At 38.6% G+C, this 24,312-nt stretch overlaps 1 protein-coding gene across 1 annotated transcript in view; it reads left to right on the forward strand.

The window, feature by feature from the left end:
- WDR70 (WD repeat domain 70) overlaps positions 1 to 24,312 on the forward strand; it is an 811,922-nt gene that overhangs the window by 765,496 nt on the left and 22,114 nt on the right. The window contains 2 exon segments of the mRNA XM_053701217.1: positions 1,193 to 1,309; positions 16,154 to 16,316. Coding sequence (XP_053557192.1) covers positions 1,193 to 1,309; positions 16,154 to 16,316 — 280 coding nt within the window.

Consider the following 24,312-nt stretch of genomic DNA (forward strand, 5'->3'; position numbering starts at 1 on the left):
GTTGAACTAACTCGTTGCATGAAAAGAGAGGAAGTTAAAATATTGGGACAGCGTTAATGTATTCCCCCATAGAAGTCAATGGAGCGCAAAAAATGGAAAAAAACAACACTATGCACAAACCCGATAGTATGTTCTCAAGAACACTAAGCTGACATGAAAATATGAATATTTCACATTCCAATGTTCTTCACATAGAAGAATATGTTCTATTTATTCATAAATACATATTTCTACATATATCGGAGGGATTTGGTACAATATATATCTTTACCTATATATTATATATATGTACAGATATATATATATAATAATTAAAACATTCAGCTATTTGCAGATCATTGGAATGTGAAATATTTACAGTACACAGTATAATACTTTATTAAATATAAATATTGCTAAATATGATTTTACATGTTTTCATCTACTTGACTACAAAGGGCTCCAATGCACTTATGTATATGTCTATATATGTATACATTTGTATTTATGTGGATATTTTCGTGTATAGCAAATTGAATTTTAATGCCCCTTTAAAACAACCTGCATTTACTGTGTCAGCTTTTATAAACTTTTGGCATCCATGTTAAAAGGGTCTGGGATGTTCAGACATGATTGAACTTTATGAAGCGTAAGCTGCCTTAAAATATAACTTGTGATTTTACCTTTTTTTTGTAGAGGGCTTTGTCATTCCTGGCTTACAGTGCATAACAGATTTCTTGGTTGTGTAGAAGTTAACCTCCCAAAATGCTGACCTTTTTGGCGGTTCATTATGTGTAAATGCATATTGACTGCATTTAGAGTTTTCTAAATGTGGCATATCTGTTTAAGGTTAAGAACCTCCTGGCTTCAAATTGACAGGGCTGTTTTGTTCTACTTTGGTTCAATGACTCAGTGATATTGTACAGTCGTAAGCTTCTGGACCACGATTAGGCTTGAGAAAACCCTGCTGAGTAACTCATTCCACAGCCAACAAAATAAAGACTAAATTTTGTTCTGAATGGTGTCCAAATCAATTTGTAGAAATGCTTTTTAACAGTAGGTATTGTAGATGTGAGTTATGCTTTGTTTACGGCCTACTCTTTGCTCGATGATGGGTTTGGGAATTGTTTTCTGCTGGTAAAGTCTTGATATTTAATATACAAAATTAAACAATTGATTCCAGTTGTAACAAATATGTTTTTTTCTTCAATAGCACATGCTCTTCCAATGTTCAGAGAACCACGTCAGAGAAGCACAAGAAAACAGCTGGAAAAAGATAGACTGGATCCAGTGAAATCCCATAAGCCAGAACCACCAGTAGCGGGACCAGGTAAGATATGTGCTGATTTTCATCACTTCCCGTAAATAAAACCACTTTCATCATATGGAAATAATTATTGTTTTAGTTTATGCCTCTGCAGCCCCAGGCTAAACTGTGTAGCAACATTTTATTTTTATGAGAACTCATGGTACATACTTGTAGACTCCAACATCTGAAATCTACATGAGTTTAGGATTAATATAAAGTTGTTAGGATATGCAATTCAAACAACTTGTCTTTGACATAATAAATAAAGCGTAGTAGTGCATACTTATTGGCTTAATAGTTGCCAAAGTATATATATATATATATATATATATATATATACAATGTTATTGAGCTATTTTTTCGTTCCTGTGAGTGCATTTCTCTCTGTGTGCATTTAGTCTCCCTATGGGAAAAAAGGGGCAACCAGACGTGGACTCCTTGCTCAGTGTGCTTAGAGGAAAACTGCTACACCTCACTGACGAGGCCCAATGAAGGCCGAAACGATCGTCTGGGGTTGCTGTGTTCCTTGTTCAGAGAGGAATTGCCTGGTATTTCGGTGCTGGACTGACCGTAATAGGCGGGATCAAACTGATATACTTCAAGAAAGTTCTACTCTGTGAAAAGCATTACTGGGCTAAAAGAAGTTGCACCCAGGTGGTAAATCGCCATAGAACAGGCTAACACTGTTATTGTGCTGATTGTTCGTTCCTGTGAGTGCATTTCTCTCTGTGTGTATATATATATTTAAATTTAAGGCACCTGTGCATCCTATTTTCCCCCCACGCCTCCGGCTGTTCGTTTGTGCAAAGATTCATGTATTGGGCTTTCCCAGGCTGACGTTTCATGCTCAGTAGTTTTTTTTTTTAATTTGTTTAAAGGGACAGTGTAGTCTAAAACTGGTTTTCCTTTAATCTCTTTTCAATAAATTATTATAACAGTTGCAGAGTATAAATAAAATATATGGGAAATTGTCCATTTATGTTTGTATATGAAATAGCATATTTTCTCATTGAAACAACACCATTCAAATTATCTGAGCTTGTAGGGAGGATAGGCCTCCTTATCTTATCTCTCTCTAGTTAAAGCCTCCTTATCTTGTCTCTGTCTCTATGCACAAAGCCCAGAGAGAAATTGAAAATTAACGCTTTAGTACCCATCTCTCCCACCCCTACTGAGAGGGTAATATATAAATGATTAAACATAAGCATTATATATGTGCCAATGGACTGATGTGCAGACATTTTAATTAATTCAAAACTACTCCCAACAAGTGCAAATGTTTCTTACAAGTTGAAACAGGTTGTCAAGGAAAGCTATTGTCCGTTTAATATATATTTTGTGGTTTGTTACCTCACTTACTCTTTTTTGCTTGTAATTCAAAATGAATTAAAAAATGTGGGGCCTTTAATGCAAATCGTTTCATCAGATCTATAAAACAGGACCAAAAATTACCATAATACCATAGTAATTAAATATTAAAACAAAATAATGTCCACTGAGACCAAAGTAATCTAAAGATGGCAAGTTTTTGTTTGTTTTAGAAAACATTTTGTCAATGTTAAAGGCCTATTAAAATACAATGCAAGTAGTATGTTATTTTATTCTGGCAAATGTCAGTCATTCCATTTTCCCTCCCCCTGTATCATGTGACAGCCATCAGCCAATCACAAAATGCATATATATTTATATACTGTGCACTCTTGCACATGCTCAATAATATATTCCCCCGTAGAAGTCAATGGAGCAAAAAAAGAGGGGGGAAAAACCCTTCTGACGTGCAAACCTATTTAAAATACTTAGAACATATTCTGCTATGTGCAGAACATTGAAATATAAAATAGTTACAGTAAATACACAGTATAATACTTTATTAAATATGAATATTGCATAAATATGCTTTTTCATGTTTTCATCTACTTGACTTCAAAGGGCTCCAATGCACTTATGTATATGTCTATATATGTGTAGTATACATATGTATTTATGTGTTTATATGTGTTTATATGTCTGTAAATACACATGTACATAGTAACATAGTAGAGGAGGTTGAAAAAAAGACCGAAGTCTTACACATATAAATATATATGTATACATTTTTGGACATATATATATAGATATATATTTATATATAAATAACACCTGAGACCTCATATCTTTAAACCCTTATATCTTTTTTGTGCAATTTTTTTATAGACAAAATTATGAGTGTAACTGTACTTTTGTAATGTATTTTTGATGTGTTTTGTGCCACTTTTTTGTTTTGCAAAATAGTTTACAAGAGCTCTGAGAACGCGGCAATCATTCCTAGCGTAAATCTCAATTGCATTCCCTTGTTCGCATTTACTTTCATCCAGTAATACAAGTGCAAATACCTGGGATAAACCGCTTTTCGCTCGTGCACAACTGTTAACGTGGCATTCTTAATCTGACCCAAAATGTTTAATTAGGCATGGTAAAAAAACAAACTTTACAGTGCACTATTGTAATTGTTTTGCCTGCTTTTGCAGTAATTTACCTCTAAAAATTGTAGTGTTTCCACTAGTGAGGCTGGAGTATATTCTGTTGAATACAGAACACCACAGTGATTGGTTCATATGTGCAAGAGTTTATTTCTGTTACTAATTCGCTATATCAAACAGTAATATCACATTTAGGTGGCTTTTTTGAATGGGTGAAAAACAATACCTATTTCTTTTTTCTTTTCTACTTTAATTTTGCATGCATCTCCTTTGCAATGCAGTGAACAATTTCCATAAAAATACTCATTTAGTTATTAAATTGTTTCTGTATTTGTTTTAGACTGGCTGTTTATTAGTAACATACAACAGTAACCACTCTTGTTTGAAGTATTCTAAATTAATGGGCATAGAACCGATGAGTTGTGGTTTCTTAAAGATTTCGTTATCATGACATGTGTGGTTACCCAGAACTGAATTATGCAATGCAAGTCTAACCAGCGCACATGATTTGGCCGAGCGTGCTTGCACTACCAAAACAGACACGTAACTCTATCTCTGTTTGACCCTTTCATTCAAAGTGCCAATGTGTCATAGAGGAAGCAAGTGTTCAAAAGAATGTCTTAATAGAGATGTGTGTGATTACTAGCCTATGAATAGCTTCAGAGCTGCTGTGAGTCATAAAGAAGTTGTAGACCCCTGGAGTCCGCTAGTCCGCGTAACACAGCTCCAAGGGTAAATGAATAATTATAGCTCAGTGTGTACATGTGTAATGTATTTATCCACATAATGCGTCCAACCCTTAAAGGGACGGGCTAATATGTAATTTCCTTATGACTGAACCTTGCATAAATGGATTAAAGGGACTCAAATTGTTCAGACAGAGCATAGCATTTTAAGTTCTTTTATTTCCATTATCAAATTGTCCATCTGCTCCTACTGAGCTTGTATATGTATGTATGTATTTGTAAGTATGTATGTATGAGTCTGTGATTGGCTGATTGCTATCACATGATACAGAAGGCAGGGAAATATAAGGACATTTGTCAGAAAAATAGATTTACTGCTCAGCTCTTGCATTGTCTTTAGCTTATGCTATATTATTGTGTTTAATGGTCTTTTAAAAACATACGTAAAGTCCTGTCCAGAAGCCACAAGCAGGAAACTAGCAGTAATTTAGGCTACCTTATGCAATAACACCATACCTGAAAAAAGTGACATCTTGAAATCTATCTACTTATCTATCTTATTTTTTTAGCACAATTATATTTGCTCTTAAGGTGAATGTAAACTTTTATCAATTAGTGCCCGTTTTTTAAATATACTATTAAAAACAGAGGCACTTTCATTGATGAAAGTTTACATTGCACCGTATTTTACAAATACTTACCTTTTACTTCTTCAAAGCCGGATCGGCATCCCCCGACTGCAGGTCCTCTGTAAATACATCACCAATGACAAAACCGGCTTTCTCCAATCACGTCAGGGCCTCACGAGATGGACGCTCTGGGGGGAAAGTCGTGATTGGAGGAAGCCGGTTTCATCATTGGTGACGTATTAACAGAGGACCTGCAGGCGGGGATGCCAATCCGGCTTTGAAGAAGTAAAAGGTAAGTATTTTTAAAAATATGGTTCAATGTAAACTTTTTTTTTTTTGAATAAAGTTTTTTATTGAGAAATGACAATAACATGAAATAAACGCAACAAATCTGCGAGTTCAACTTTTCACAACAATACAAGTGTCAACAATGCATCTGAGAACCTTGAATGAAACCTCACTTTTATCAATATGGCTCCTTACTAAACAGTTATTGCTGAGGCTAAAAAAAGAAGTTTTCAATAAACTTGGTCAGGTGAGGTGAGAGAGAACATACAAAAAAAAAAATATTTCCATAGAACTTAATATAATCTTCATCGAGATGTTGCTACCCTAAGAAGGTATTTCTCGTTTTTCATTTAACTTTACATGATAGACCGCATACAATACAGTACATAATAGTAAGAAATGGTGACTCTCACAGTTTATTAGAGTGCAAACAGGGTGAATTAAATGATGTTTAATAAAACATAAAAAGTAGATAAACCCTAAGCTATGAGAAAATAGTTTCAATGTAAACTTTTATCAATGAAAGTGCCCCTGTTTTTAATAGTATTTTTAAAAAACGGGCACTAATTGCTGAAAGTTTACATTCACTTTAATGTTCATTGGCTAACACAATCCATGTAAATTTGTTTGGCAAATTAAGATTTGTAGCCTTCAAATGTATTATTTTTTTCTTTCCTATGGCATGGAGAGTCCACAAAACATTCTAATTACTAGTGGGATATACACTCCTGGCCAGCAGGAGGAAGCAAATAGCACCCCAGCAGAGCTGTTAAGTATCACTTCCCTTACCCATAACCCCCAGTCATTCTCTTTGCCTTGATCACGGGAGGATGGCGAAGATGGTGTCTGAAGATTTTAATCCTTTTAATGGGTACTTTTCCTTGCATGCAAGAATTGGTGCTATGCTGTGTCCATGTCAATCTCTTTAGTAAGAGTAATAGTGGCTATTAGCTATAGGTACTTGGTAGATATGGTAAAGCTGCCACACATCAGAAAACAGCTCCTGCCTGACAGTGCACCATCCACAGGTAAGTGCTTTCCCTTCTAGGTTTGAAGGTACCAGCACTTTAGGGGTTAAATCCTTGTGGCAAGTATTATTTTAATCTGTTTTAGGGGCACTGCTTTTATGTGAAAAGAGACATAATTTTTTATTGGGGGCTCAGAGATGGGAGAGTGTATGAAGTGTTTGACAGGCGTTTGTTTTACTTCTTACTTGTTGCAATCACTTTTCAGCTCAGCTTATTGGCCCAATCAGTTTTGCTGTGCTGCGGTTGGCATCAGGTATTACAGTGGCAACCTGTTGCTAGTATTGCTACAGTTGCGGGGGCAGCATCTTATTGGTGCAATGATTTATCTAATCTTATCTTAGAAGAGACTATTATAGAGGAGATCCAAGACAGGATCAAGGCTCTCAAGCTAGCCAATACTTTTATTTCTGGTGCCAACATGCAAGTTCTTAGGTTGGGTGCTAAGATTTCTGGTTTTACTGTTTTAGCTCGCAGAGCTCTCTGGTTAAAATCTTGGTCTGCAGGTGTTACACCCAAGTCCAAGATTGTATCTCTGCCTTATAAGGGTAAAACCTTGTTTGGACCAGGTCTGGCAGAAATTATTTCTGACATTACAGGTGGAAAGGGTTCTTTCCTACCTCAGGATAAAAAGAATAGACCTAAGGGTCGCCAGAATTCTATTTTTCGTTCCTTTCATAACTTTAAGAGACAGAAGTCTTCCTCTTTCAAGTCGGATCAATCCAAGTCCATGGCGGAGGCGATGCTACTATCCGTCACACTTGAAAGGCCGTGTTCCTATTCCACGGCATAGATTCTGGTAAGATCGTTTCATTTTACTTTATCATCAATGTACTGTAATGTGAATGTTTTCCCGAGAGGCTACAACACCTTGCGGGTCTAACTATATGACATAAGGGTCTCAGTGAGTCTCTGTTAGTATCTTGGAATCGAGGGTTAATATCTTCTTAGGGGGGTTATTGAACAGGGGGTTTATAATCATGTTTGTTATGTGATTCAACCTGCTTATGTGTGATGTTTATGAGCTAGTGGTTTGGAACTTTGAGGCCTTTGGAAGTGACACAGCCTTTTGATTGGGCATGCTTTTTTGGACTGTACGGTTCACCTTGTGTTCGGGCATGGATAAGTTTCTTTTTCCATTTCCGCATTCCCGATTGTGTGGTGAAGGAAATGTTCTAGTCCGCAGGGGTCTGGTCATAGGAGGTGGTGAGTGCCCCAGTCATTGGGGGTGTCAGGTGCCGTTTTGTTTTTACTACTTTAGTCCATACTTATATATCCTCTATCCAGTTATGGAGGATTCTGATGCTGAGACTGTGTGCTAATTTCAGATTCAGTTACAGAGGATTCTGAGGACACGTGTCAACCAGTTTTGTTCCGTATGCCATATGAGAGCACCTGGTTCCTCGGGCTCGGGGAATCAAGGGTCTGCTGAGCCATCTGCCTGGGGGGTCCCGTCCTCAGAGAGGTGAGTTCCCTACCAATTTATACTTTTACACATGCGGGTAATCCAGTTTATGATTCCTCCATGCAGGGTGGCGTGTTCCCCCCGGAGGTTGCAGCACGTTTTTGCTTCCACATAATGTTGGCGATTGTTCATCTGCAGTCATGCCCTATTGTCCCGGGCCTTCCGTCTTGGGGAGGGCCTCTACAGTTCCCTACAGGTGTAACTGTTCCTGAGTGTTGTGCCTTTCGTTACAGGATTGCGCGCCTTCACGTATTGCTCAGACATGTTTTTCAGTTATTGAATGTCCCTATCGTTACCAGATACGGGGATTTTCAGTCTGCTTATTCGAGTGGTGCACCTCATTAGACATGTGGGGATGAGGTAATCTCCTGACTGTCATTTGTTTGAGATCTTTCCCAGTTTTTGAAAGATAGGGCTCCGTTTGGCTGGTCCTGCGGGTAGGCTTGTGTCTTTTAGGGCGTTAACCTCTGGGTTGCCTTTTATTTTATTTATATCCGATGGGATGTCTTTTATTTGTTTTTGTTTCCATCAGGAAACTTCTGGGATTAATACTGTTTATTACTTCTTCGGAAGTTGTTTTGGACATGTTAGTCCTATGTTAAAGATGTCTGTTTTCTGTTTTTTTCCCTATGAGGGAGAATTTATGCAGCTTGCCGGTTAGGACCCTGGGTGCAGGCTGGTCCTGTCGGGTTTGTTCAGTCTTGCGGCTTTTCAGACACGTGGCGCTGTTCTGCTCGGCTGGTTCAGTAGAAGCGCTGAGTGCTCAGGTTATCATTGTTTTTCATGTTCAACTAAGCATTCGAGAGGAACTGTGGGTCCGTGAGGTGGGAAGGATTGTTTCAGTCCTTATAGCCTTCAGTCATAGATGACTGGGCAGGGGAGTTTTTCCGCTGCGTCACTCTATCTGACATCTGATTTCATCAGAACCTAGAGTTTTCCTCCCCCCATGTGGCTTAACGCCCCTTACCGCAGTAGAGCGATTTGGCCTTCATTTTTAGGCCTCTGGATTTGTCCTTTTGGGCTTGATCCAATAGTTTGTACAGGATAGCTGTCTAGCATGCAGAAGGTTTGCAGTTTGAAACCAGTTGCAGCTCGTGACACCTTGCAGGTGTTGGCGTAAGCTGTTTATAGTGTATCTAGATGCAGCTCTTACTCTTTGACGTGTACTGTCTGAGTTATAAGAGACCTTTGGGACTTCTTCCATTGTCTCCGGGTGAGTTAGATCTCCTTTTAGGGATCTGTGTTTCCGGGTGATGGTTGTTCCCTGTGGGGACTTTGTTTAGCTCGGGGGTTTCCGGAGCTGGGTGGGCTTAGTGCCTTTTCTTTCTCTTCCTTGTGTCCTCTGCTTGTAGGGAGACTATTCCTGCTAGTAGGATTTTTTTTACCTCGAGGTATCCCTTGATTGTCCTGAGGCTTTGAGAAGTATCTTCATACGACTTCTAGCCTTGCTCCTTGGAGCTTTGGACTTTAGCTAGGGGTGGTTCCTTCCTTTGGTTGGGGCTTTCGAGTTCAGCTCGCTATCCGGATTCTCTGGATATGCATCCATATCTCTTGTGTCTGGCTTTTTGACCAGTTGGGGTGTTTAGTTCTAGGGTAAGGTTTGTCTGAACTATTAGGTGCCCAGACCTGTTTTTCTCCCTGAGACTTCCGGTTGCTGAAGCTTCGCTTGGCCTTTTTCCTGACCCAGTTTTGGGTAGTTTTGGAATCTTGGATCTCAGGGCTGGTCGGGGTGTTCCACGGTAGTGGGCACTTGGGCTATGTCCTTGCTCCATCTACCTGAGCTGGTCATGGTTGGCCAGGTTTTCTGAGTATTTTTTTACTCTTAACCCATGTCATCTAGTGGTTAGCTGTGTGACTTGTGCCTCAAGGATTGTTGGTTCATACCCAGCTGCTGGCGCTGGATGTCCAATTTCTGGTGCACCTTAGGGTTGCATTCCCCTGGTCAGCTTTCTAGTGTACCCGTGGATTCCCTGCTTTGCAGGTAAATGGGATGGCTGTGCCTCTGCTTGGCAAGCTACTTGTAGAGGGGTCCTTTTCTAGGACTTTTGTGTTGAGGATTTATCTTCCCATTAGCCGGTGGCTTCGGGCCTTGAGGACAGTTGTTGCCCTTCCGGCCTCATCCCTTTTCTTTCGGGATATTCTCCTCCCTATGGAGATGAAGTCCTTTCTTGGGGCTTCTCCTGGTCGGGAGGTAGAAAGGTGGGATTGGTTCCCCCTGGGGTCTTGCTGGCTCCAAGTCAGACTTGTTGGGCCTTTGTTTTGATAGATCCTTAGATCTATGGCCTTTTCTTTTTTCAGAGTCGGGTTGTACTTGTACTCTGTGGGGATGGCTGTGCTATCTTTATGCTTGTTACTGTATAAGTTTCGGGATTCTTTTGTTCCCCTGTCTTGGATCCCTGAGGCTGGGTTGGTCCAGCTGGTTGTGGTTCTGCAGTTCACGTTCGGGTCGCAGTCTCCTCTGGATGTGTGAGCTTTTTGAGTCTATCCTGTTACCTCAGCTGCTAGATTTTCCTTTCACCTTGCTCCACTGATTTCAGAAGTGGGTTTACTCTGTCTGAGGGTATACTCTCCTTCTTGGGGGGGCCTTGATGGAGGCTTTGTGTTCCCCCTTTTAGGGACCTGTGGGTAGGTCCGGCGGCTTAGGTTGCCTGGAGCGTGCCCTCTGTCTGGGGGTTGCTTTTGCAGTCTGTTTCTTGCTTGACTGCCTTTTCTTCCTCGCAAGCACCCTCTGTGTTGTCCTGTTATGGACTCTGTGTTTTCAAACTTGGGGTTTTTTCGCCTGGGTCTATTACACACTTTCATGGTCGAATACTTTGGTATTTTATGATCAGACGCTGGGAGGACTTTGCCTCTTCAGTTGCATTCCATGCTTGCAGAATGTTGGAGAGACGTCTGTTCTGTCTCTGTGCCCAGTCTTATCCCGGGTTTCGCTTGTATAGGCGTGGCCTCCTTTCCCTGTTTGGGTCCATTTGGGTCTCTGTGAGCTGGGCCCACTCTTGGAGGTGTTCTTTTTTTTGTATTAAGGGAACTTTCGGTTTCCTCGGTTCTCCTTTGCCTCGTCCCCTTGGGGGTTTTGGCTGGTATCCCTTTCATTTGTGAGGGGTGAGAGGTGGGGGACTGTCTGTTGGGCTACGGTGTCTCTTGGTGGACTGTTGGCTCAGTCGAGTCCATTTTGCGGTCTCTAGTTTGACTCTGGACTAGCTGCGAGTCAGTGTCCTTGGGGCTTTTCCTTTAAAAAAAAATTCTCGGCTTCAGACGAAGCGGGATTATTTTTTTTTATTGGGGAGAGGTTCAGGCCTGGTGCCCTCAGTATGGGCCGCCTATTGTACCCTCCCGTCTTGGCATTCAGTGTCCTCTATAGCTTGGGTATTTTCTCAAAAGTAATGAATGCAGCTGTGGACTCTTTCCATTAAAGAAGAAAAACATAAATTATGCTTACCTGATAATTTCCTTTTCTTCTGATGGAAAGAGTCCACAGCTCCCCACCCGTAATTTTATGTGAGCCGTCCTTATATTCTTCTGGCACCTTTTCACCCTGATATTTCTTCTACTGTTCCTTGTTCCTCGGCAGAATGACTGGAGGATGAGGGGAGGAGTATTTAAGCCTTTGGCTGGGTTGTCTTTGCCTCCTCCTGGTGGTCAGGTTCTTATTTTCCCAAAAGTAATGAATGCAGCTGTGGACTCTTTCCATCAGAAGAAAAGGAAATTATTAGTTCAACATCATTTATGTTTTTTCCAAATTCTACAAATTTGATACTTTTGTCTCAGCTGAGGCTTCTTTTGGAAGAAAGGTTCTTCAAGCGGTGGTGCCTTCAGTTTAGGTCTGCCTGTCTTGTTCTCCCTCCCTATTCATTCTGTGTCTTCTAGCTTGGGTATTGGTTCCAACTAGTAATTAGAAAGTTTCGTGGACTCTCCATGCCATAGGAAAGAAAACAAAATGTATGCTTACCTGATAAATGTATTTATTTCCGGGCATGAAGAGTCCACGACACCGCCCTTACTCAAATTATTTAAGCAGTTTTTTTGTCTAGTCCTCAGGCACCTCTTTACCCTTGTGTTATCTTCTTTTTCCTTTTTCCTTCAGCTAGATGACTGGGGGTTATGGGTAAAGGAAATGATACTTAACAGCTCTGCTGGGGTGCTCTTTGCCTCCTCCTGCTGGCCAGGAGTGAATATCCCACTAGTAATTAGAATGTTTTGTGGACTACCCATGCCCGAAAAGAAATACATTTATCAGGTAAGCATAATTTTTTATTTTTTTATATATTTTTATTGAGGTTGTGCGAAAACATTACAGCTTATATAAGACATGTCAGTAAGACAAACATAAATGGTACATTTCAATGTGACAATTTCTATACAATTAGAAGACAAAATTCTCAATAGGACTAATCTTATGGAACCTCTTTTTCTATTTTACATGAGCTGAAATTAACAATTTAAATAGTCTCTTTTGGACCTGTAGGTTTAAAATAATTTAACAATTGGTACTTTAAATGATAGTAAGAATGAGTTATTAGATGCGTAATGTTAAACTCAACTTATAAATAGGAGTGAACAATGTTAGTAAACTGTTGTAGGCGAAGAGTTACTGTTAGAAAAATCTTAGGGGGTGCGGCATAGACTAGATAAGCCGCATAGTTAGTCTTCCTCATCAAGGAAGCATGTTGTATGGGGGGGAGGTAGTCATTAAAACATGGTAGGCCGTATACGGTAAAGGTCATATCTCCATATGAAAACTTATTAATTGGCTACATAGATTGTAGTTTACCTTAGAGGAGAATATACTTGACCGTTGCGGGAAACATATCCTTCTCATTGGTGCTATATACTATAGGTCACTATCACAAATGTTAGAGTGAAAGAAGGGATATAGGGGTGGGAATGTAGGTCTAAAACTTGTTCTCAGGGACATATGGCATGTTTACACAACCATAGGTATGTTCAGTGGTTAAGAGGGTTATTAATACTCAGAGTTTAGGGAAGCCAACATTGCATAGGCAACACATTTTTAAGCAAAACAGTGTACAGAGCATAACCACGGCCGCTGGCAGCTTCTCTCATGAAATAAGTAGATTACAACTATGAATGTGTGGTACATGGCTTCCCCGACTCAGTTACAGGAGAGAATAACCATTCACCTCAAAAATCTCTGTTGTGTAACCTATAATAGAGATTACCCTTCAAGTTATATAGGATCCATTGACCGCATAGTTATTTAGGCCATAGGGCAGAGGTCATTAAATATTCTATGTCTGTCATTAGGTTTGATTGGGGAGCATAAGGAATATCTGTCATATCTTTACATAAACAATTGTGACCCATGTAGTGCGGGACAATTAACTAGCACACCAACAAGAGGAGTGAAATAGTAACAACATATATATGCCCAAATCTTATTAGAACCAATACTACATTTAGCCAATATAAAAATTTGAAATAACAAGCGTGAGTAGCAATAGGAGGTGTTACAGCCCATCTTGCTCAAGATTGTGCACTCATTTATCTCACAAAGCTTAATGCCGCTCCTTAGAATCCTGTAGTATCACCACCACCACGTGGGCAGAACAGTGAGCAGACAAGATAGCCCGACAGCAACTATATGATAACTGATCCGATCTAGGAATAAACTTTTCCTAGGAGCTTAATGGTAAACAAACCTCAGCACTAGAGCAAACAGGGAAAACCTTTCAGATAACACTGGTATATATGACACAATGGATTTTGAAAAAAAAAAAATAGAATAAAAAATAGAATATATATATGTACACACATTTTATCACAGTCTAATGACAAATTTAGCCTATGCCTCGTTTGAGGCCTCTCTGCGTGGCAAACGTCGGCCTAACAATGCCAGGTTGAGGTATAGGAGATGTTAGATGTATAACAGTACAAGACCATGCCGCTTCCAGTAGCGGGATGAATTTCTCTCTGTGTTGCTGTAGTAAGCAGGCAATTTCCCGCAGTAGAGTATTGGGATCCATGGTAAGTATTAGGCCCTAAATGTTCTGATGAACGCTGCTAAAACTTGTGTCGCCTGAAAAGTTAGAGCTGAAATCTAGGCTGGGGTATTGAAGTTTGTCGTATCACAAAATGGCCACGCAGCAGGCAATGCATCGACTCTAAGAGAGCACCGCTGTAGAGTTCTATTGTGACTTCACCCGTTTCTGTACGGTTCTGCTCTTCAGATGAGTAGGAGAGGCACTCAGGGTAGCACCATCTCTTTGGGTAGGTCTCCCCAAGATCCCGAAATGTAGTTGCTCCACGGAGTGTTCACACAAGGGCCTCTCATAAAGTGTATTGTTTCCCCTAACTGAAATATTTCTCAGTCTCCGTTTCTCTTGTCTGAGTGTCTTAATGCTTTGGCCAAAATGTAAATAGCCAGTTAGCCTGGTCAGAGCGGTCAATTATAGCTTTAAATATAGTAGTTAGCCGGAGCTATGAAATTGTATGACCGCTCCGTCCTATTGCTGGCTCCGCCCCATAAATTTTGTTTTTAATGTACACTTTTAAAACATAGACAATTTGAGAATATTTGTCACTTCTCAAAGCAGAAGAACACGTAGAAACACATGACTTGAAGTACTTTCAAATTTGTACTTTTGTAGGAAACTTAAATGGATATAAATCAGTCTTACTGTTGAAATAAAAAGCACTAGGCAGTGGGTTATACCTAGTAGAAATTGATATATATTATTATTTTAAACATATTTTGCATTTTATTTATTTTTTTAACTTCATTTGTGCAGTGTCCATCACTTCCTGTCACAGGAGTGTTGCTAGGAGACATTTAATCTAGCTACAATTGGTTTATTGCCCATTTTCAGTAGAGGACTTTTTCTGCAAAACGAATGTGACAGTAGAACCTAAGTTATTTAACATATTTTTCTACTAAAGGAGAACTGTTTTATATCCCTTTTTAATATCTTTTCAAGTACCCAAAAATGTAGTGTTAGAGAAATAAGTAATTAATGGAGATTCTAAATGTAAGATTTTCTTCAAAGGGACATGAAACTAAACATTTTTCTTCCATAATTCAGACAGTGCATGAATTTGTAATCAGCTTCCTAATTTATTTATATTATCAAACTTTCTTCGTTCTCTTGGTATCCTTTAATTAAAAGGAGGAAAGTATGCTCAGGAGTGTGCACATCTGCAGCACTATAATGCAGTAGTTTTGCAAGAATATTATCCATTTGCAAGAGCACTAGATGACAGCACTGTTTCCTGCCATGTGCATGCTACCTACCGAGGTTTCTTTCCATCAAAGAATACCAAAAGAATGAAGTAAATGTGATAATAGAAGTAAAATTAAAAAATAATAATAATTGTATGCTCTGTTTAAATCCCGAAAGAAAAGTTTGTTTAGTTTTTTTTTTGGGGGGGGGGGGGGGGGTGGTTAAACCCACAGCAGTGCAGGGTCGATAGTCTTAAACTTACATGCTCTAGTCTAGTGAATAAATACGTACTATTTTGACTATTATGGCTTTTAAATTTATTTTTGTAATATTTCAGCACCTATTGCTTTACCCACTGAATGAAATATTTATAACCCTTAACGTCTTCATGACCATAACTGACACAGATTTTGGGGTGGTGTTTCGATGGGTGGGTTGATGTGACAGTGGTTCTGTGTGATGTATACATTTTTTCGATGGTTTGATACACTAAAATAAAACCTCAGCCATCAGACTATAATTTATGAAGTGTTATGTGCAACACACATGGTGACTGTCTTGAATAGGTATAAGTCCCAGGATGCTCTTGCACTTTTCCGTATCTGTGATGCCCGCCAGCTGTATTGAACCTACACTCAGCATCCATTAGAAGATGTTGGCAGTAGTCTTCATTCAGTAGATGGGAAAAAGACCATTTAGTGGGTACCACTGATCTAACAAATGTGATTTGCAATCCATATCAATTCTGCAGTTCTGAGATAGCATGATGGTGTATATTGTATTGGGAGCCCCCCCCCCCCGAAGGAACTCTTAAATGCAATGTTCCCCTAGCTGTTAGGTGCAATAAGAACCATCAAATATTACAAATTAACTTCTACACTCAATAACTGATATATTTAATATATAAAGAAACAATATAGGAACTGCATTTTGCCAGGAAATAACTAATTAGTATTGATAAGGCTTTGCACCCTTGATGGTCTCAAATTAATATTTTAAAATGTTGATATCAAAGCTACATAATTTGGTTGTATTTTACAAATAGTGAATAATAACTGTATTATTTTCTAGGCTGGGGAGAAATATTACCAAAGAGTCTATAGTATTTTATCTAAGTATTGTCCTGTCTTTCCAGGTCGTGGTGGTCGTGTGGGCACCCATGGAGGCACCTTGTCATCATTCATTGTAAAGAATATCGCTCTGGACAAGACTGATGATAGTAACCCTCGAGAAGCTATTCTACGCCATGCAAAAGATGCAGAGAAAAACCCTTACTGGGTAGCGCCAGCATATTCTGTGTAGGTTTTTTTTTATTGATGTTATTCAAAATATAATTACTTGTCCCAAAAGGCATGTTCTATTCATAGAAAATGCAGCTTAATGCTTAGGACTAGTATTAGAAGTCCTGCAACACAAGGAGGGTGGCATCCTACGCCAATAACAGAATATTAAGCACAATATTTTCATGCAACAGATATTTCTATCATACAACATTCTATTATTTTTATTTTGGAGCATGCTGTGTTTTCAGTTACGTGATTGACATATGTAACATTTTGCGTCAGAGATTTCATTTGTAAATCTAATTTAGGGGAATATATTTTCTTTTTTGCTTTCATTTTTTTCATCTGTTTTTTTGTTTTTTTTTCAGATAGGTGAAAAACACATTTTAGGACTAAAATCTATTATCAGAGTGTGATGTTAGCTGCATGTGTCTTTTACACATGGCAGTTTTAACATGTGAGGTTTTCCCGGATCAAAACTATATGTCAACACCTTGGTACTCCTATCATTTTGTAATTACTTATCTTAGGAAGCCTTACAACTCAAATTTAAAAAGACATTAGTTGCAGTTTGTATTTAGGAGATAACATATTGTTAGTTTTTATTAATCTTTGGGGGATTTTTTTGCCAGATTCTTGACCTTTATTTTGTCATATAAAATACCTGAGTTTGCCAGTGGTATCCCCACCTATACTGAACATTTCAGTAACTTAAGTACTGGTTATAAAACAACCTAGATGAAATAATGTTCCGGGGGGGGGGTTGACAGAATGGTACTATAATATTAATATACCATTGTTCTCTCTATGGATTGGTGTATGAATAAACAGTGAGAAATAAGATAAGGAGGACTTTGTGTAAATAACTAGATAGATAAGCTTACTAGGTCTGCTCTCACTACAAGCTCTGCTTCTTTCATTGGGTTGTGGTTTCAATTAACAGAAACCGTTATTTCATATACAAAAATAAACTTAAATGGCCAATTCCACATACATGCAGCTGAGTCATTTAAAATATATTAAGGGGAAACCAATAGCACACGGGTGCCAGTACAGAAACCCTGCTTGCATGACCATCGCATACTGGCGCACACTCAGATTGCCTACACTCAGTGCATATGTGCATGCTCATTGCTTACCTGCTTACAGCTTACTGTGAAAAAATGAGAGAACGTTTCTCAGAAGTATTTTTGTAAAAGGAAAATGTACTTTAAATATGGTTCTAGTCAAATGTGCAATGCACTGATGTGCATTTTAAATGTCCCATTAACTGTTTCACTACTGATTAATTATTTCTCACCCATTTAAACTTTTTTTTTATTACTGACCTCTTACAATGTAAACATAATTGTCAGTGCTTTCCTGTAGTTACAGAAATAAAAGATTATTTCTTTCATGTAGCTAGTGACATATGGGATATACAATCCTACCAGGAGGGGCAAAGTTTCCCAAACCTCAAAATGCCTATAAATATACCCCTCACCACCGCGAAAATGCTGATATTTATTGCGTAATTTTTGGCGCAAGATTTTTTGGCGCAAAGGTACATTTGGTGATGCAAATTCGTAATTTCCGGCGTCTTAGTTGACGCCAGGTTTCCTTGCACAAGGTTGCGTCTGCCATGATCCGAGTTGCGTCATTTCCGGATGTTGTTAGCGCCAAAAAAATTCATTTTGCGTTGTGCGTCATACTTGGCGCCAAATAATTTAATTATTTAAACCCCACTTCCTATATGCCTCTTGCCTTTTTTATGCTCAGAGGGCTATGCTGTTTGCATTTTTTTCCCATTCCTGAAACTGCCATATAAGGAAATTGATAATTTTGCTATATATGTTGTTTTTTTCTCTTACATTTGCAAGATGTCTCAATCTGATCCTGTCTCAGAAACCACTGTTGGAACCCTGCTGCCTGATAACAGTTCTACCAAAGATATGTGTATCTGTTGTAATTTAGCGGAGATTATATCTCCAGCTGTAGTATGTAACAGTTGTCATGATAAACTTGTACATGCAGAAAATGTATCCATCATTACTAGTACAATGCCTGTTGTTCCTTCTACATCTAATGTATATGATATCCGTGTGAATATAAAAGATTTTATTGCTGATGCGATTCAGAAGGCTTTGTCTGCTATTCCGCCTTCTAATAAACGTAAAAGGTCTTTTAAAACTTCTTATAAAGTTGATGAAATTTCAAATGACTGACATACTGAATTATCCTCCTCTGATGAGGATCTATCTGATTCAGAAGATCCCACCTCAGATATTGACACTGACAAATCTACTTATCTCTTTAAGATGGAGTATATTCATTCCTTGTTAAAAAGGAGGTGTTGATTACTTTGGATATTGAGGAATCTAGTCCTCTTGATACTAAAACTAGTAAACATTTAAATTCTGTTTATAAACCTCCTGTGGTTACTCCAGATATTTTTCCATTTCCTGATGCTATTTCTAATATGATTTAAAAGGAATGGGATAGGCCTGGTTCTTCTTTTATTCCATCTTCTAGGTCTAAAAAGTTGTATCCTTTGCCAGCAGCTAGATTGGAGTTTTGGGGAAAAAAACCCCCAAAGTTGATGGGGCTATCTCTTCTCTTGCCAAACGTACTACTATTCCTATGGAAGATAGTACTTCTTTTAAGGAACCTTTAGTTAGGAAACTTGAATCTTATCTAAGGGAAGCTTATTTATTTTCTGGTATATTCTTAGGCCTGCTATATCTAGGGCTGATGTTGCAGCTGCATCAACTTTTTGGTTGGAAAGCTTAGCGCAACAGGAAAGAGATTCTGATTTGTCTAGCATTGTTCGCTTGCTTCAACATGCTGATCATTTTATCTGTGATGCTATTTTTGATATCATCAAAATTGATGTTAAATCTATGTCTTTAGCTATTTTAGCTATAAGAGCTTTGTGGCTCAAATATTGGAATGCTGACATGGTATCTAAGTCTAGATTACTATCTCTTTCTTTCCAAGTTAATAGTTTATTTGGTTCTCAGTTGGATTCAATTATTTCAACTGTCACTGGGGGGGAAGGGATTTTTTTTGCCTTAGGATAAAAGATCTAAGGGTAAATCTAAAGCTTCTAATCGTTTTCGTTCTTTTCGACAGAATAAGGAACAGAAAGCCAATCCTTCCCCCAAAGAATCTGGTTCCAATTGGAAACCTTCTTCAAGTTGGAATAAATCCAAGCTTTTTAAGAAACCAAAGCCAGCCCCCAAGTCTGCATGAAGGTGCGGCCCTCATTCCAGTTCAGCTAGTGGGGGGGCAGATTAAAATTTTTCCAAAACATTTGGGCAGATTCTATCCAAAATCTGTGGATTCAGAGTATTGTCTTAAGGGTATGGAATAGGATTCAGAGTAAGACCTCCCGTGAGAAGATTTTGTTTCTCTCACACAATCCTGCAAATCCAGTGAAGGCTCAGGCTTTTCTGAAGTGTGTTTCATATCTAGAGCTTTCAGGGGTAATCATACCAGTTCCGTTTCAGGAACAGGGTCTGGGGTTTTATTCAAATCTATTCATTGTTCCAAAGAAAGAAAATTCATTGAGGCCAGTTCTGGATCTGAAAATGTTTAATCATTTTGTAAGAGTGCCAACTTTTAAAATGGTGACTATAAGGACTATTCTGGCTTTTGTTCAGCAAGGTCATTATATGTCCACGATAGACTTACAGGATGCATATCTTCATATTCCGATTCATCCAGACCACTATCGATTTCTGAGATTCTCTTTTCTAGACAAGCGTTACCAATTTGTCGCTCTTTCATTTGGCCTAGCGACAGCTCCAAGAATTTTTTCAAAGGTTCTCGATGCCCTACGCTCTGTAATTAGAGAAAAGGGTATTGCAGTGTTTCCTTATTTGGATGATATCTTGGTACTAGCTCAGTCTTTACATTCTGCCGAATCTCACACAAATCAACTAGTGTTGTTTCTTCAAAGACATGGTTGGAGGATCAATTTACCAAAAAGTTCCTTGATTCCTCAGACAAGGGTCACCTTTTTAGATTTCCAGAGTCCATGACTCTAACAGACAAGAGACGAATGAAACTAGTTTCAGCTTGTCGAAACCTTCAGTCTCAATCAAACCTTCAGTATTGTCTTAAGGGTATGGAATATGATTCAGAGTAAGACCTCCTCTTCCAACGAAGTCTTCTTACTAAATGACGGTTCCTTTAAAGGACCAGTCAACACATTAGATTTGCATAATCAACAAATGCAAGATAACAAGACAATGCAATAGCACATAGTCTGAACTTCAAATGAGTAGTAGATTTTTTTATAACAATTTTCAAAGTTATGTATATTTCCACTCCCCTTGTAACATGTTATAGCAATCAGTCAATCACAAATGCATATACGTATAGTCTGTGAATTCTTGCACATGCTCAGTAGGATCTGGTGACTCAAAAATTGTAAATATAAAAGAATGTGCACATTTTTTTTAATGGAAGTAAATTGGAAAGTTGTTTAAAATTACATGCTGTATCTGAATCATGAAAATGTAATTTAACCTGAGTGTCCCTTTAAGTGACGTCATCCAAGATGGCGTCCCTTCAATTCCGATTAGCTGATAGAATTCTATCAGCCAATCGGAATTAAGGTAGAAAAAATCCTATTGGCTGATGCAATCAGCCAATAGGATTGAAGTTCAATCCTAGGGGTTAATAGGTAGTTTATGGGTGTTAGTGTACTTTTTAGCACTTTAGTTAAGAGTTTTATGCTACGCCGTTGTAGTGTAAAACTCTTAACTACTGACTTTAAAATGCGGTACCAGTCTTGACAGGAGAGGGTCTACCACTCTTTAACTTTTTGTCAGACTCGTATTACCGGCGCTATGCAAGTCCCATTGAAAAAACAGGATACGCAATTTACGTAAGTGGATTTGCGGTATTTCCAAGTCTTGCCAAAAAAGTGAGCGGTACACCTGTACCTGCAAGACTCGTAATACCAGCGGGCGTTAAAAAGCAGCGTTAGGACCGGCCAACGCTGCTTTTTTAAACCTGATGCAAAACTCGTAATCTAGCTGATTGTTAGAAATAGTGCCTGAGATATGTGTATGCTCCTTAGTCTACCTCAGTCTACCTCAGTATGTTGTCATAGGCCTAGATTTAGAGTTGGGCGGTAGCCGTCAAAACCAGCGTTAGAGGCTCCTAACGCAGGTTTTGGCCGCCCGCTGGTATTTGGAGTCGGTCAGGAAAGGGTCTAACGCTCACTTTCCAGCCGCGACTTTTCCATAACGCAGATCCCCTTACGCCATTTGCGTATCCTATCTTTTCAATGGGATCTTTCTAACGCCGGTATTTAGAGTCTTGGCTGAAGTGAGCGTTAGAATTCTAACGACAAAACTCCAGCCGCAGAAAAAAGTCAGTAGTTAAGAGCTTTCTGGGCTAACGCCGGTTTATAAAGCTCTTAACTACTGTGCTCTAAAGTACACTAACACCCATAAACTACCTATGTACCCCTAAACCGAGGCCCCCCCACATCGCCGCCACTCTATTAAAATTTTTAACCCCTAATCTGCCGACCACACACCGCCGCAACCTACATTATCCCTATGTACCCCTAATCGACACCTACATAATATTTATTAACCCCTAATCTGCCGCCCCCAACGTCGCCGCTACCTACACTTATTAACCCCTAATCTGCCGACCGGAGCTCGCCGCTACTCTAATAAATGTATTAATCCCTAATCCGCCTCACTCCCGCCTCAATAACCCTATAATAAATAGTATTAACCCCTAATCTGCCCTCCCTAACATCGCCGACACCTAACTTCAAGCATTAACCCCTAATCTGCCGACCGGAGCTCACCGCTACTCTAATAAATTTTTTAACCCCTAAAGCTAATTCTAACCCTAACCCTAACACCCCCCTAAGTTAAATATAATTTTTATCTAACAAAATAAATTAAGTCTTATTAAATAAATTATTCCTATTTAAATCTAAATACTTACCTGTAAAATAAACCCTAATATAGCTACAATATAAATAATAATTATATTGTAGCTATTTTAGGATTCATATTTATTTTACAGGCAACTTTGTAATTATTTTAACCAGGTACAATAGCTATTAAATAGTTAATAACTATTTAATAGCTACCTAGTTAAAATAATTTCAAAATTACCTGTAAAATAAATCCTAACCTAAGTTACAATTAAACCTAACACTACACTATCAATAAATTAATTAAATACAATACCTACAAATAAATACAATGAAATAAAAAAGTACTAAAGTACAAAAAATAAAAAAGTACTACGTTACAAAAAATTAAAAAATATTTACAAACATTAGAAAAATATTACAACAATTTTAAACTAATTACACCTACTCTAAGCCCCCTAATAAAATAAAATAAAAAAATGCCCTACCCTATTCTAAAATAAAAAAGTACAAAGCTCTTTTACCTTACCAGCCCTGAAAAGGGCCCTTTGCGGGGCATGCCCCAAAGAATTCAGCTCTTTTGCCTGTAAAAAAAAACATACAATACCCCCCCCCAACATTACAACCCACCACCCACATACCCCTAATCTAACCCAAACCCCCCTCAAATAAACCTAACACTAAGCCCCTGAAGATCTTCCTACCTTATCTTCACCTCGCCGGGTATCAGCGATCCGTCCAGGCTCCGATGTCTTGATCCAAGCCCAAGCGGGGGGCTGAAGACATCCATCATCCGGCTGAAGTCTTGATCCAAGCGGGCAGAAGAGTACATCCGGACCGGCAAACATCTTCATCCAGGAGGCATCTTCTATGTTCTTCCATCCGATGACGACCGGCTCCATCTTGAAGACCTCCACCGCAGATCCATCCTCTTCTTCCGATGACTAGACGACGAATGAAGGTTTTATTTTAGAATAGGGTAGGGCATTTTTTTATTTTGGGGGTCTTTGTTATTTTATTAGGGGGCTTAGAGTAGGTGTAATTAGTTTAAAATTGTTGTAATATTTTTCTAATGTTTGTAAATATTTTTTTATTTTTTGTAACTTAGTTCTTTTTTATTTTTTGTACTTTAGTTAGTTTATTTCATTGTATTTATTTGTAGGTATTGTATTTAATTAATTTATTGATAGTGTAGTGTTAGGTTTAATTGTAACTTAGGTTAGGATTTATTTTACAGGTAATTTCTCTTTATTTTAACTAGGTAGCTATTAAATAGTTATTAACTATTTAATAGCTATTGTACCTGGTTAAAATAATTACAAAGTTGCCTGTAAAATAAATATTAATCCTAAAATAGCTACAATATAATTATTATTTATATTGTAGCTATATTAGGATTTATTTTACAGGTAAGTATTTAGATTTAAATAGGAATAATTTATTTAATAAGACTTAATTTATTTCGTTAGAATAAAATTATATTTAACTTAGGGGGGTGTTAGTGTTAGGGTTAGACTTAGCTTTAGGGGTTAATACATTTATTATAGTAGCGGTGAGATCCGGTCGGCAGATTAGGGGTTAATAATTGTAGGTAGGTGGAGGCGACGTTGGGGGCGGCAGATTAGGGGTTAATAAATATAATATAGGGGTCGGCGGTGTTAGGGGCAGCAGATTAGGGGTACATAGGTATAATGTAGGTTGCGGCGGTGTACGGAGCGGAAGATTAGGGGTTAATAATAATATGCAGGGGTCAGCGAAGGCGGCAGATTAGGGGTTAATAAGTGTAAGGCTAGAGGTGTTTAGACTCGGGGTACATGTTAGGGTGTTAGGTGCAGACTTAGGAAGTGTTTCCCCATAGAAAACAATGGGGCTGCGTTAGGAGCAGAACGCTGCTTTTTTGCAGGTGTTAGGTTTTTTTTCAGCCAGCTCAGCCCCATTGTTTCCTATGGGGAAATCGTGCACGAGCACGTTTTTGAAGCTGGCCGCTTCCGTAAGCACCGCTGGAATTTAGAGTTGCAGTGGCGGTAAATATTCTATACGCTCCCTTTTTGGAGCCAAACGCAGCCCTTCTGTGAACTCTAAATACCAGCGGTATTTAAAAGGTGCGGGCGAAAAAAAGCC

This window comes from Bombina bombina, chromosome 2, assembly GCF_027579735.1.
Source record: "Bombina bombina isolate aBomBom1 chromosome 2, aBomBom1.pri, whole genome shotgun sequence".
Lineage (NCBI taxonomy): Eukaryota > Metazoa > Chordata > Amphibia > Anura > Bombinatoridae > Bombina > Bombina bombina.